General features: G+C 43.1%; 1 protein-coding gene across 3 annotated transcripts in view; it reads right to left on the bottom strand.

Moving 5' to 3' along the window:
* KYNU (kynureninase) overlaps positions 1-15,929 on the bottom strand; it is a 271,837-nt gene that overhangs the window by 26,382 nt on the left and 229,526 nt on the right. For all 3 annotated transcript variants that reach the window (XM_075317171.1, XM_075317170.1, XM_075317169.1), the window contains exons 9-11: positions 11,750-11,848; positions 5,524-5,597; positions 734-786 (exon numbers count right to left, since the gene is read on the bottom strand). In XM_075317171.1, the coding sequence (XP_075173286.1) occupies positions 734-786; positions 5,524-5,597; positions 11,750-11,848 (226 nt within the window). The remainder of the gene's footprint in view (positions 1-733; positions 787-5,523; positions 5,598-11,749; positions 11,849-15,929) is intronic.

Here is a 15,929-nt window from a genome sequence, read left to right as displayed (position 1 = left end):
TTTACTTTATATAGTGGTGTTATCAGTCATTGTACAGGAGGAGGAGGAGGTGAGCTGTGACAGCAACTATTCTGATTTGTGGATCCTTCGTTATGTACCAGTCATTGTACAGGAGGAGGACATTGGTGAGTACAATGCAATCGCTGTTTTTAAATGCAGATGTGAGCGAGCACTAACAATCCTACTCTGTAAACCACAAAAGGTGAACATTTTTGTGAAAATAAAAAAAAAAAAACTGTTAAAGGTTGTCACTTTAATACTTTCCAGTAGGTTTCTGGGAGTGGGACTTAAAAATGAAGAATTTGCTATTCTATACGTCATTAAGTTTGTATCTGTCGTCCTATAAATACTAAAACACTGTATCATTCAGAAGAATATAGAATATAACAAACTCCTCTCTGCCCATCGGGATGTGCAGGACTGAATGTAACACGTGCTGGGATTTCTATCACTCGAATCCTTGGAAAAGACTAAAACTAAACAGATCATTATTTGAGGTCTTAAAAAGACCAATGTTTCTCCTCTTGTGGAGTGACAGGTCCATTTAAAGATCAAGGTGGAAAACCTAAGTGTAGAGTCCTCCGCTTGTCCCGGACATCATGAAAGATTAGTCGAGCGCCGTGTTTCTCGCCTAGACTGTGCGCGGAATGAAATGATCTGCGGAGCACATTGTTTTCTGAAGACGCCGGAGCATTACAGGCTACGGATAAGATATCGGGACACGAGGACGTACCGTTCTCCATGCTGAATCTGGACTTGAACTCGTGACCCCACCAGCCGACCAACCTGGGATGAAAAGGGACATACAAATCATTATCCTCAATTACACAGAGCTACTGTATGAAGAAAACAGCTCGTCAGCTCAGCCGCGACACCACCAATGTCCCAATGTCACCACATTACCGCTATCAGATTGCAGAGTTCAGATCAAACATCCGAAAAACTTGAGAACATGAAATTCCAATTACGGACCAAAACGTAGGAGAAGAACTGTATCCCAATGACGATCCAAAGGACCGAGGTCTACATAGGAGTCATAAAAGGGCTATGCAATATTAGGTGGGACCCTCTATGAGAGCCCCTAGCCCTCCCAACCATGAAAAAATAAACATAGATACACCCAGCAAAGATTAAAGCAGCATTAGTTTTTTTTTCTTCTTTGATAGAAAACCAATAAAGCAGATCTGTCATCAGATTTTAGAAAAGAAAACGCACATGATATTAAATAAATTATTGAGACCTAATGAGGCTGGTGTACTTACGTTGAAAATCCTTGTCAGAATGCTGTTCAACTGCATCTGAAAATTTTATCTCAACCTTTGCCCACTTAGCATGAATGATAGTTCCTCAGTAAAACTTCTCCCTGCTGCTGCTATGTAGCCTGTCTGATAGCTCCTCAGTGTTCTCCTCCCTGCTGTTGCTGAATCTCTACCCATCAAGTCTGTCTTATAATTCCTCAGTGTCCCACCTCCCTGCTGCTGCTTAATCTCTACCCATCTAGCCTGTCTGATACCTCCTCAGTGTTCTCCTCCCTGCTGCTGCTGAATCTCTACCCATCAAGTCTGTCTTATAATTCCTCAGTGTCCCACCTCCCTGCTGCTGCTTAATCTCTACCCATCTAGCCTGTCTGATGCCTCCTCAGTGTTCTCCTCCCTGCTGCTGCTTAATCTCTACCCATCTAGCCTGTCTGATACCTCCTCAGTGTTCTCCTCCCTGCTGCTGCTTAATCTCTACCCATCTAGCCTGTCTGATACCTCCTCAGTGTTCTCCTCCCTGCAGCTGCTAAATCTCTACCCATCATGTCTGTCTGATAATTCCTCAGTGTCCCTCCTCCATGCTGCTCAATCTCTACCCATTTAGTCTGTCTGATAATTCCCCAGTGCCTCTCCTCCATACTGCTGAATCTCTACCCATCTAACCTGTCTGATAGCTCCTCAGTGTTCTCCTCCCTCCTGCTGCTGAATCTCTAGCCATCTAGCCTGTTTGATAGCCCATCAGTTTTCTCCTCCCTGCTGCTGCTGAATCTCTACCCATCATGTCTGTCTGATAAATCCTCAGTGTCCCTCCTCCATGCTGCTGAATCTCTACCCATTTAATCTATCTGATAATTCCTCAGTGTCCCTGCTCCATACTGATGAATCGCTACCAATCTAGTCTGTTTGATAGCCCATCAGTGTTCTCCTCCCTGCTGCTGCTGAATCTCTACCCATCTAGCCTGTTTGATAGCTCATCAGTGTTCTCCTCCCTGCTGCTGCTGAATCTCTACCCATCTAGCCTGTTTGATAGCCCATCAGTGTTCTCCTCCCTGCTGCTGCTGAATCTCTAGCCATCCAGTCTGTCTGGTAATTCTTTATTGTCCCTCCTCCCTGCTGCTGCTGAATCTCTACCCATCTAGCTTGTCTGATGCCTCCTCACTGTCCCTCCTTTCTGTTGCTGATGTGTAAATCCATGTCAGTTTGGTTTGATAATCCTGGTATTACAATTAGTCCAGCTAGAGAGAGAGAACTGATTAGTCCGAGTAAATTAAATCTCTACCCACCCAGCCTGACTGAAAGCTGCAGCTTGTACTGAGCGGGGTGAGATCTCAGCAGCAGTAGAGAGGAGGGACACTGAGGGGCCTGGCAATGAGGCTAGGTGGTGTAAGGGGTTCCTAAAATGAGGGTTTCACAGATAGACTATGTACATGTTCCTCTGTCTCGCAGACTGCATAGAAAGCCTGGACTTCACTCTGTAACCACTATAAAAGGATTTGGGTTGGCCCCAGGGTCTCCTGGGTTGCATCCATGGAGTAGTTGCCAGCCGGTGGTGAGAGCAGACAAAAGTGGGTCAACTAGCCACATCAAAACCAGGAGGGATGGATACAGGATAAAATCAGGTGATAGGGACGACGTTAGCGAGGCAGCTGAGGTCAGAGTAATGATTTTGCACATGTTCTTACACGGATTTTCAAAGTAAGTACACCTGCCACTTCAAATGAGATGGAGTCCAGATTTTCCATATACCATCTGAGGCACGGCAGTGGCTAGAAGAGGCATGTTGTAGGCTCGTGAACTAGAGACCCAAGAACCACCAGGAGGAGCTGGGAGAGGGACTACTTGAGATTTGGATATTGTCTGACTATGAGATAATTCATCTGACATTTCTTTATCTGAGCTGTGATGAGACTGTGGGCTCTCAATAATTCTGCTCTGATACCTCTCCTCATGTTGCTGAATATTTAGGCTAATTACCTTTCATTACTGACCTCAAGCACTACCTTGTATGTTCCCACCATAAGAGCTCCCTAAGTCGTAGATGCTCCGAGTGGCTACCACATAGATGCCTCCGGACAGGCTCAGAAATGACCCCACATTGTACCATAAATGCTGCCATAGAGGTGCCATAAATGCTCCCATAGAGGTGCCATAAATGCTCCCATAGAGGTGCCATAAATACCCCCATAGAGGTGCCATAAATACCCCCATAGAGGTGCCATAGAGGTGCCATAAATGCCGCCATAGAGGTGCTATAAATTCTCCCATAGAGGTGCCATAAATTCTCCCATAGAGGTGCCATAAATGTTCCCATAGAGGTGCCATAAATGTTCCCATAGAGGTGCCATAAACTCTCCCATAGAGGTGCCATAAATACCCCCATAGACGTGCCATAAACTCTCCCATAGTGGTGCCATAAATGCTCCCATAGTGGTGCCATAAATACCCCCACAGAGGTGCCGTAAATACCCCCATAGAGGTGCCATAAATACCCCCATAGAGGTGCCATAAATGTTCCCATAGAGGTGCTATAAATTCTCCCATAGAGGTGCCATAAATTCTCCCATAGAGGTGCCATAAATACCCTCATAGAGGTGCCATAAATGCTCCCATAGTGGTGCCATAAATGCTCCCATAGAGGTGCCATAAATGCTCCCATAGTGTTGCCATAAATACCTCCATAGAGGTGCCATAAATACCCCCATAGGGGTGCCATAAATGCTCCCACAGTGGTGCCATAAATGCCCCCATAGAGGTGCCATAAGTGCCCCCATAGAGGTGCCATAAGTGCCCCCATAGAGGTGCCATAAATGCCCCCATAGAGGTGCCATAAATACCCCAATAGAGGTGCCATAAATGTTCCAATAGAGGTGCCATAAATGTTCCCATAGTGGTGCCATAAATGTTCCCATAGAGGTGCCATAAATGTTACCATAGTGGTGCCATAAATGTTCCCATAGTGGTACCATAAATGCCCCCAGAGATGCTCCTATACAGTACCAAAGATGCTCCTATACAATGCCAGGAATTCTAATATACAGTGCCAGAGATGCTCCTATACAGTACCAGAAATGCTCCTATACAGTACCAGAAATGCTCCTATACAGTACCAGAGATGCTCCTATACAGTACCAGAGATGCTCCTATACAGTGTCAGAGATGCTCCTATACAGTGTCAGAGATGTTCCTATACAGTACCAGAAATGCTCATATACAGTACCAGAGATGCTCCTATACAGTGTCAGAGATGCTCCTATACAGTGCTATAAATGCTCATATACAGTACCAGAAATTCTCCTATACAGTACCAGAAATTCTCCTATACAGTACCAGAAATTCTCCTATACAGTACCAGAAATTCTCCTATACAGTGCTATAAATGCTCATATATAGTGTCAGAGATGCTTCTATACAGTACCAGAGATGCTCATATATAGTGCCAGAGATGCTCCTATACAGTATCAGCAATGTTGCTATAAAATGCCAGGAATGCTCCTATACATACCAGAGATTCTCCTATACAGTACCAAAGATGCTCATATACAATGTCAGAGATGTTCCTATACAGTGACAGAAATGCTCCTATACAGTGCTATAAATGCTCCTATACAGTGCTATACAGTAAATGCTCCTATACAGTGCTATAAATGCTCCTATACAGTGCTATACAGTAAATGCTCCTATACAGTGCTATAAATGCTCCTATACAGTGCTATACAGTAAATGCTCCTATACAGTGCTGTAAATGCTCCTATACAGTGCTATACAGTAAATGCTCCTATACAGTGCTATAAATGCTCCTATACAGTGCTATACAGTAAATGCTCCTATACAGTGCTATAAATGCTCCTATACAGTGCCAGGAATGCTGCTATACAGTGCTATAAATGCTCCTATACAGTGCTATACAGTAAATGCTCCTATACAGGAGTAGTTGACAATGAATGCTTTACCATCTTTCACTAGTGATAACAGAAATAAAGTCCAACATTTCCACCATTTGGTGTTTGTCAGTGATATCTGTAGGTGAGCTGGTCGGTGCCTGTTGATGGCCATCCCGCTAATGTCCCCTGTAATCCCATTTTCGGCTTTCTACCACTGTTACCATGTTGATCATCCTGCAGATAAGACCTTGAATCTTGTAACAAATGCAGCCTAAAAGACGGAGCCATGATGTGACCCAGGGGTGCAGCCGAGGTGCCGGGACAATGTACCTCATTTCCAATAGACAAACAGTAACAAGTTCATAGGAAAGTAGAGTGCTACGTACGATGGGTGAATAGTGCCGGAATGTTTCTCATGGATGAAGGCCCCGGCTAATCCTCCAGCCCCGGAGTTCAGATACTGCAATCAAATAGAAGAATTACAGCTAATTACTTCACAATGTGCAACACAATGTACAAGAGTAAAATACGCTGCGCGACCTAAGAGCCCGCGCTGGCCTGAAATCAACCACCCGGCTCCTTAGTCTTCAGTATTGAGCTACAGCGAGCCTAAGGGGTCAGTCACCTCTGCGCAGAAAATCTGCGAGTGCAATGCAATAAAAAAATCCCATTGCACTCGCACCATTGATAAACAATAGAGCAGAGCACATCTGCTACGGTAGTTTCCCCTATATAAACTTCAGCGTACGGGGCAAATCTCAGCGTTTTGCAAGTTCCTGCCGAATATAAGTCAATGGGTGCGAGAAAACCCTGCGGCACACGGACAGCACGCGGACAGCAACCAGACATGCATTTTTAACATGGAGATTTACATACTGTCAAAAGCTAGATATAGATAGATGAATGGATAGATAGATGTGCAACACCTATATAATGTCCGTCCCCCCCCCCCCCCGCATATTGTAAGCTGGCACCCTTTAGTGCCTTTCATGTGGCACTAAAGAGTGTCTAGCCTTGTCTTTAGCCACAAAATAAATAATTAAAATTATAAAAAAAATTATTTGTGGGATCCCCCTATTTTTGCTAAACAGCTAAGGTAAAGCAGACAGCTGCAGCCTGCAACCTCCAGCTGGCAGCTTTACCGTAGCTGGTAATCCAAAATAGAGGTCACCGCACAGTGATTTTCTAAACTATTTTTTGAATAGATAATTAAGAAAGAAAAACATTGGGTCCCCTCAAAATTGTATCAGTAGCCAAGGTGATGCTGACAACTGGTATTTTCAGAGTGGGGAGAATCATGGTTATTGGGCCCTCCTCAGTCTAAAAATAGCAGGCCGCAGCTGCTCAGAAGTGGCACATCCATTAGAAGCACCAATCCTGGTGCTTTGCCTTCATGGTGCAGTGACAAACGGAGTAATACGAGGGGTTGCTGATAAGTCTTTGACTTTACCCAGAAAGAAACGAGATAGGATGATGAAACTTTCCATTTATTCCACATACTCTCCACTGATGACAACACACTTCTTACATCGGTATTCGAAGTTCTGTAAGCCTAGCAAAAAGAAGGATTTTGGTTGTGTCTCAAACCAGGCATCCGTAGCAGCCATGGCATCAGAAATGGTGTGAAATTTGGTAACCTTGAGGTGTTTCTTCAGGTTTGGAAACAGTTGATAGTCGGAGGGAGCTAGATCTGGTGAATAAGGTGGGTGGTCAACCAGCTGGAAGCCCAGCTCTGCTAGTTTTGGCATGGTCGCTTGTGTAATGTGAGCGGAGGCGTTGTCTTGCAGGAACAAGATTGCTTTGGACAGCTTGCCGCGCCTTTTGGCCTTCAGAGCTGCCTTTAATTGGTCCAAAAGTTTAATGTAATACCCATCATTGATGGTGGAACCCTTTTGAAGGTAGTCCACTAGCAGCACGCCCTCCTTATCCCAGAACACAGACGCCATCACCTTAGTGGCTGATTTTTGCACCCTGAACTTCTTTGGATGAGGAGAACCACTGTGCCTCTACTTTTTTGACTGCTCCTTGTTTTCAGGGTCATACAAATAAATCCAGGTCTCATCCATAGTGACCAGTTGATCCAGGAGGTTCTTATCAGTCTGGAAATGTTGACAAATGGACCAGGAAGTTTTCACTCGCTGCTTCTCTGATCTGTTGTCAGACATTTGGGGACCCACTTTGCAGATCGCTTCCTCATTTCCAAATGTTCATGGCAAATGACACAAACACGTTCCCGGGAAATCCCCATGATGTCTACTATAGCTTTAGCTGAAATTCGTGGATTGTGCACAATATCGACGATTTCCAGAACAACAACCCCTCTCGGTCATGCAGAACGTTCCTCATCATTGGTGCTAAAGTGGCCTGTTTTAAATTTGGCAATCCAGTTCTTACCTGTGGAATATGAAGGGCATTGATCCCCCAATGTCTGCGACATATCACCATGAATATCCTTCGCGAACTTTCCTTGCACAAACAAGAGTATTATCCCTCCTCTGCTCTCAGTTGCTGCGTATATCGCATTAGACCCTGCCATTTTGTTTTCCCGTGTGCGTGGAACACTGTTGCCATAAGCAACAAACACAAAATTTTGAAAACATATATTAGACACATAAGGATTTCATGTGACATAACATTCGTTACCATAGAAACAAAAAAAGATGACAAAGCCAAAGACTTAGCAGCAGCCCCTTGAATATGGGGTTGATTTCAGCTGTGAATTGCCAGCTGGCATCAATCCCTGGTATTCGTGATGATACTAATCAAGTAGATGTGGATGTCACATGGAAGACAGACAACACACAGACAACACACGGATGTCACACAGAGATTAGGCAAGGGGGAAATGCAGTCACATAGAACACACATGACATACGGATCGTCACTCATATCTTGCTCCAAGATGACTCAGAAGCAACAATGGAGCCATATTTCACACGCAGATGTGAGTGAACCCTATGTTCGATCTAGTAATGAGCAGTGAGCGCTCACCCATCACTAATCCCTATCTCTAAACACTAAACAGTTTTTCGGTTAGCCATTAGAGGGTTATCTGTAGTACATTAAGGGTTTGTTCCCACATTGCAGATTTGTTTGCAGATTTTTTGCAACTAAAACTGCATCTCTTGGCAGGAAAACGCTGCGTTATTTGCCGCGATTTTGAGTTTTTCGATGCTTTTTTTATGTGTTTTTTTAATGTGTTTTTTTTAATGCAGTGTGATGTGAAAAACACTGGAAAAATTGCAGAAACCATTGACATGTCAGTTGTTTGGTGCAGTTTTTTTCTGCACCAAAATCAGCAAGGAAAAAAAATCAAAATCTGCAACGTGGGCACAGCACTTCAGGGTTCTCATAGACTTTGCAGGGATGTGTTTACCCTTGCAGATTGATTAAAATATGCAAGAAAAAACACATCAAAAACTGCAAAAAGAAGTGCACACAGCATAAGGGTATGATCTCACGTTGCAGATTTTCTGCACCTAAAACTGCATCTCTTGGCAGCAAAAATGCTGATAAAAAAAACTTGCGTTTTTTGCATTTTTCGATTGATTTTTTTTATGCATTGAGATAGAGAAAACACAGAAACAATTGAGATGCCAATTCTTTGGTGCAATTTTTTTCTGCACTAGAATCTGCAAGGAAAAAATCTGCAACGTGGGCACAGCACATCAGGATTCTCATATACTTTGCTGGGATGCGTTTTCCCTTCCAGATTGATTAAAATCTGCAATAAAAAAAATGTATAAAAAAAAAAATGCATAAAAAACCCTGAAAAAAACTCAGCATGAGCACACAGCCTAAAGGATTATTTAAAAAAAGAACTTTATAGGATATGGTTGGTATACGCTGATGATCTTTGGGAGTCCAACCACTCAAACCCCCTGAAATCCAAAAATCAATACTCTGGAACCCCTAGAAGGGGACTATGCAGCGCTCTTATGAATAGAGCTAGAGTGCGCCTGCGTGGCCTTCCTCCATTCATTGTTTATGGGACTGATTGAAGCAGCTCAGAAATCCCATAGACAATGAATGGAGGGGAGGTTGAGCATGTGGACTCCAAGTGATCAGAAAGTTATACTCTATCCTGTGGATACGGGATCAATTAATGTTTAGGCAGTAACTCTTTAAAGGGAATCTGTCACTAGGTTTTTGCGCCCTCATCTGAGAGCAGCATAATTTAGAGGCAGAGACCCTGATTCCAGCGATGTGTCTCTTACTGGACTGCTTAGTGTTGTTTTGATAAAATCACTGTTTAATCAGCAGGAGATTATCATTACAGGACTACTTGGTGTTCTGCAGGTAGTCCAGCATCTTCATGAGCTCTGTATAACTGCTAGATCTGCAGCAGAGAAAACAGTGATTTTATCAAAAAGACAGCAAACAGCTCAGTAAGTGACACATCGCTGGAATCAGGGTCTCTGTATCTGCATTATGCTGATCTCAGATGGGGGAGCAAAAACCTGGTGACAAATTCCCTTTAACTAAAATATGGTCTTTAATGAATGTGAAAGTCTTTTCCTGTTTTCTACAGTGATAGTACATGACTTGTCATGAGAATGAAGGAGATCGTTCTGCTGGTATAGTGCAGCATCCTACACAGCCATGCTCTTGGCCACTTGGGCGTGCAAGGGAATGCATCTAACCCTATTCACTTTAATGGGGCCACTCAGCAGCTCCCTACACAGTGAATGGCCAGAGCACATACATACAGTGCATGCAGAACTGAATCAGTGCTGTGCTCCCTTTATTTTCTGGATCAGCAGAGATCCCAGAGGTCAGACCATTAAGTAGTTAAAGATGAGATGGTTAATCTGCGCTGGTACTCAGTGGCATAACTAGAGTTTGATGGGCCCCAGTGGAAAGTTTGGACCTGGGTTCCCCCTTCCCCAACCATACATCGACACTCGGTACGGGATAATGACGCTGACACTCGGAGTACGGGATAATGACGCTGACACTCGGAGTACGGGATAATGACGCTGACACTCGGAGTACGGGCTAGTGTTGCTGAAACTTGGCTCTTTCCCTCAGCACTCATATTTCCCATGATCGAAAATCCCTTTATCAGCACCCAGCTTTCCTATGTTCTGATATCCATCTTGTCCTCAGTATGCACCTTCCCCATGGTCTGCTATACATGTTTTCTCAGCATGCAGCGTCCCCACGCTCTGCTATACATCTTTTTCTCAGAACCCAGCTTTCTCATGCTCTGCTATACATCTTTCCCTCAGCACCCAGCTTTTCCAAGAAAGGGAAAGCTGGGTGCTGAAGAAAAGAGGTATACCAGAGCAAGGGAAAGCTGGGTGCTGAAAGAAAGAGGTATAGCAGAGCATGGGAAAGCTGGGTGCTGAAGGAAAGAGGTATAGCAGAGCATGGGAAAGCTGGGTGCTGAAGGAAAGAGGTATAGCAGAGCATGGGAAATCTGGGTGCTGAAAGAAAGAGGTATAGCAGAGCATGGGAAAGCTGGGTGCTGAAAGAAAGAGGTATAGCAGAGCATGGGAAAGCTGGGTGCTGAAAGAAAGAGGTATAGCAGAGCATGGGAAAGCTGGGTGCTGAGGGAAAGATGTATAGTAGAGCATGGGAAAGCTGGGTGCTGAAGGAAAGAGGTATAGCAGAGCAAGGGAAAGCTGGGTGCTGAAGGAAAGATGTATACCAGAGCATGGGAAAGCTGGGTGCTGAAGGAAAGATGTATAGCAGAACATGGGAAAGCTGGATGCTGAAGGAAAGAGGTATAGCAGAACATGGGAAAGCTGGGTGCTGAAGAAAAGAGGTATAGCAGTGCATGGGAAAGCTGGGTGCTAGGGAAAGAGCCTCTTTTCCTCAGCGCAAAACTTTCCCATCCAATGCTTTTAGCTTTGTACACCCTTGTATATAGCTCTCCAAATACTATAATGGCCAACACATGGTCCAGTGCCCCCTGACTCACAGACCCCATAGCAGCCGTGTGATGTGCCACTGAACAGCACAGCTCCTCTCTCACAGAAAGGAGCCAGCTGCTTTTCTGCAGGACGGGCACCGGGCCCCTAACCCAGCTGGGCCCAGTCGCGGTCACGATCTCTGCAACCGCTATCGTTACGCCCCTGCTGGTACTGTTCTCCATAAAAAGGATCCAAAGGCTAAATGGAAGTGTCTATCAAGTTTAATCTTCATGCGTTTCGAAGTTAGTAAACTCCTCCTGAGAAAGAAGTTTGGTAACTTCAAAACGCGTTGAGATTAAACACTTGTCTCTAGCCTTTGGACCCTTCTTGTGGATAACAGTACCAGCCGCGCAGATCTTTAACTCTTTGATTACCATGTTGCTTCAGATGGAATCTGCACCTGTTACACCTTCATTGTGGGTCACACAACATTACAATGTGAGCGGTTTTCGGTATCCCCTGCCCTATACCTGTTTTCCACAACATGAGACCCTATTGCTTTTGTATTTGACCCCCCACCCCCCCACCCCCACCTTTCTAGAGGTCAGACCATCACTGATCATATTGGGAGAGATGGAAATACTTCTTTAATTATAGATTTTTGTGGAAATCTAACTGTAATCAAATCAAATTATTGTGCAAAATAATAACAAAACTCGAAAATTTTGGTAAAATCATAAATAAAAAGAAGCACCTTATAAGAACACCAACAAGCGAAGTCCACCTCCCAGTCGTGCAAGCAGAGTTCTACATTACCGGCAGCATGGGCCAAATCAAAGCCAACATAGCAGCCCTGGGAAAGAAATATATTTACCTTATTAATTATACATTTCAGTGGAATAATTAGAAAAAAGTTTCAAAGATATTTTGTTTACAGAAAACTAAATGTCATGTTATGGTATCGCAGTTCCGAAAAGTAACACAAGAGGTCAGTAGTGAAATAAATATAATTGCTCAATGCAACAAAGTAACAAAACCGTGATCACTTATTTAGATTTCCTCCACTTGTAATTACAAACAAAGAATGTAACAGATCTCAGAAAATGGAGACACCAACAAAGTTATTCAACAAGGTTCGGAAATTCTTTCAAGTCTATCTATCTATCCCTCAATTCATCTATCTATTCCTCTATCTTTCTATCTACAATACAGACCAAAGTTTGGACACACCTTCTCATTGAAAGAGTTTTCTTTATTTTCATGACTCTGAAAATTGTAGATTCACATTGAAGGCATCAAAATTATGAATTAACACATGTGGAATGAAATACTTAACAGAAAAGTGTGAAACAACTGAAAATATGTCTTATATTCTAGGTTCTTCAAAGTAGCCACCTTTTGCTTTGATTACTGCTTTGCACACTCTTGGCAATCTCTTTATGAGGTTCAAGGGGTAGTCACCGGAAATGGTTTTCCAACAGTCTTGAAGGAGTTCCCAGAGATGCTTAGCACTTGTTGGCCCTTTTGCCTTCACTCTGCGGTCCAGCTCACACCAAACCATCTCGATTGGGTTCAGGTCTGGTGACTGTGGAGACCAGGTCATCTGGTGTAGCACCCCATCACTCTCCTTCTTAGTCAAATAGCCCTTACACAGCCTGGAGGTGTGTTTGGGGTCATTGTCCTGTTGAAAAATAAATGATGGTCCAACTAAACGCAAACCGGATGGAATAGCACGCCGCTGCAAGATGCTGTGGTAGCCATGCTGGTTCACTATGCCTTCAATTTTGAATAAATCCCCAACAGTGTCACCAGCAAAGCACCCCCACACCATCACACCTCCTCCTCCATGCTTCACGGTGGGAACCAGCCATGTAGAGTCCATCCGTTCACCTTTTCTACAAAGACACGGTGGTTGGATCCAAAGATCTCAAATTTGGACTCATCAGACCAAAGCACAGATTTCCACTGGTCTAATGTCCATTCCCTGTGTTCTTTAGCCCAAACAAGTCTCTTCTGCTTGTTGCCTGTCCTTAGCAGTGGTTTCCTAGCAGCTATTTTACCATGAAGGCTGCTGCACAAAGTCTCCTCTTAACAGTTGTTCTAGAGATGTGTCTGCTGCTAGAACTCTGTGTGGTTTTGACCTGGTCTCTAATCTGAGCTGCTGTTAACCTGCGATTTCTGAGGCTGGTGACTCGTATAAACTTATCCTCCGCAGCAGAGGTGATTCTTGGTCTTCCTTTCCTGGGGCTATCCTCATGTGAACAAGTTTCTTTGTAGTGTTTGATGGTATTTGCCACTGCACTTGGGGACACTTTCAAAGTTTTCCCAATTTTTTGGACTGACTGACCTTCATTCTTAAAGTAATGATGGCCACTCGTTTTTCTTTACTTAGCTGCTTTTTTCTTGCCATAATACAAATTCTAACAGTCTATTCAGTAGGACTATCAGCTGTGTATCCACCAGACTTCTGCACAACACAACTGATGGTTGCAACCCCATTTATAAGGCAAGAAATCCCACTTATTAAACCTGACAGGATGCACCTGTGAAGTGAAGACCATTTCCGGTGACTACCTCTTGAAGCTCATCAAGAGAATGCCAAGAGTGTGCAAAGCAGTAATCAAAGCAAAAGGTGGCTACTTTGAAGAACCTAGAATATAAGTATATATATTTTCAGTTGTTTCACACTTTTTTAAGTATTTCATTCCACATGTGTTAATTCTTAGTTTTGATACCTTCAATGTGAATCTACAATTTTCAGAGTCATGAAAATAAAGAAAACTCTTTGAATGAGAAGGTGTGTCCAAACGTTTGGTCTGTACTGTGTGTATATATATATATATATATATATATATATATATATATATATATATATATATATATATATATATACATATACATATATATAAAGAGAGAGAGAAAGAGAGAGAGAGAGAAAGAGAGAGAGAGAGAGAGAGAGAGAGCTTGGTATTGTCGGAATTGTGCCGACCAGCAGAATCATATTGTCAGATAATTTTTAATGCATAAGAAACAAAGTAAAAACATAAACAATATAGCTGCCAAACGTAATTAGTTAAAAAATAAACTATGTCCGCCTTTCTTTTCTCTTGGTGATCCAGCACTGATGACGCTTTGCCTAATCTTTGATTGCCAGCAGCCGGCATGGTCACTGCGATCATCAGGGTAGAGGAGAGGTGCATAGCATTTTTTTTCTCCTTAAAATTACATCTTCTGCTCTTTCTAGATTTTTCACTTTAAAGATGTGTAACCAGGGGTTGAACCACATAAGCTACTTGTCATCTACTCACTTAAAAAATGACTGCTGGGGCCACGCAGCTACTCAAGTATTGTATGGTTATTTCTATCAGTCCCATAGAATGGAGTGGCATTGTACATTCAAATGGGGGACACAAAACAGTGGGTGACCACCTATCCTGAGGATGACTGACAAGATGTAATTGTAGGTGAATCACTCAATCTTACACAGTGAGCTCCCCCTAGAGGTGACTGCAGGTAGCCCACACATTATATTAAATTGATGAGGAAGAGGATTTAGAGCCTACAGGGTTAGTAACTATATCAATATAATATAAAACTAAGGAGTACTGATCAACTTGGACCTGTGCAAAGATCATTGTACAGGAGGAGGTGAGCTGTGACATCACCTATTGTGAATGGTGGATCCTGTGTTATCTACTGTGTATAGAGGTGCTATCAGTCACTGTACCGAAGGAGGAGGTGAGCTGTGAGATTATCTATTGTGATTGAGGGATACTGTGTTATTTATTGTATATAGAGGAGTTATCAATCATTGTACAGGAGAAGGAGGTGAGCTGTGCCATCACCTATTGTGATTGGTGGATCCTGTGTTATCTATTGTATATAGAGGTGTTTTCAGTCACTGTACCAAAGGAGGTAAGCTGTGACATTATCTATTGTGATGGAGAGATACTGTGTTATTTATTGTATATAGAGGAGTTATCAGTCACTGTACGAAAGGAGGTGAGCTGTGACATTATCTATTGTGATGGAGAGATACTGTGTTATTTATTGTATATAGAGGAGTTATCAGTCACTGTACCAAAGGAGGTGAGCTGTGACATTATCTATTGTGATGGAGGGATACTGTGTTATTTATTGTATATAATAATAATAATTTTATTCATTTATATAGCGCTGTTCATTCCACAGCGCTTTACATACATTGGTAACACTGTCCCCATTAGGGCTCACAATCTAGATTCCCTGTCTGTATGTCTTTGGAGTGTGGGAGGAAACCGGAGTACCCGGAGGAAACCCACGCAAACACGGGGAGAACATACAAACTCCTTGCAGATGGTGTCCTTGGTGGGATTTGAACCCAGGACCCCAGCGCTGCAAGGCTGCAGTGCTAATCACTGAGCCACCATGCCGCCCATGAGGAGTTATCAGTCACTGTACAGGAGGAGGAGGTGAGATGTGACATCACCTATTGTGAATGGTGGATCCTTTGTTATCAGCTGTATATCAAGGTGTTATCAGTCATTGTACAGGAAGAGGAGGTGAGCTGTGACATCACCTATTGTGAATGGTGGATGCTGTGTTATCTACTGTATATAGAGGTATTAATAATCATTGTATCGAAGGAGGAGGTGAGCTGTGACGTCACCTATTGTGATTGGTGGATACTGTATTATTTATTGTATATAGAGGAGTTATCAGTCATTGTACAGGAGGAGGAGCTGAGCTGTGACATCACATATTGTGAATAGTGGCTCTTGTGTTATCTATTGTATACAAAGGAGTTATTAGTCATTGTACAGGAGGAGGATGTGAGCTGTGACATCACCTATTGAGAATGGTTGATCTTGTGTTATCTGTTGTGTATAGAGGAGTTATCAGTCATTGTACAGAAAGAGGTGAGCTGTGACATCACCTATTATGAATGCTGGATT

Source organism: Anomaloglossus baeobatrachus, chromosome 7 (assembly GCF_048569485.1).
Source record: "Anomaloglossus baeobatrachus isolate aAnoBae1 chromosome 7, aAnoBae1.hap1, whole genome shotgun sequence".
NCBI classification, from domain to species: Eukaryota; Metazoa; Chordata; class Amphibia; order Anura; family Aromobatidae; genus Anomaloglossus; species Anomaloglossus baeobatrachus.
The sequence above is the reverse complement of the archived record's forward strand: the minus strand, read 5'-3'. Positions and strand labels throughout refer to the sequence as shown.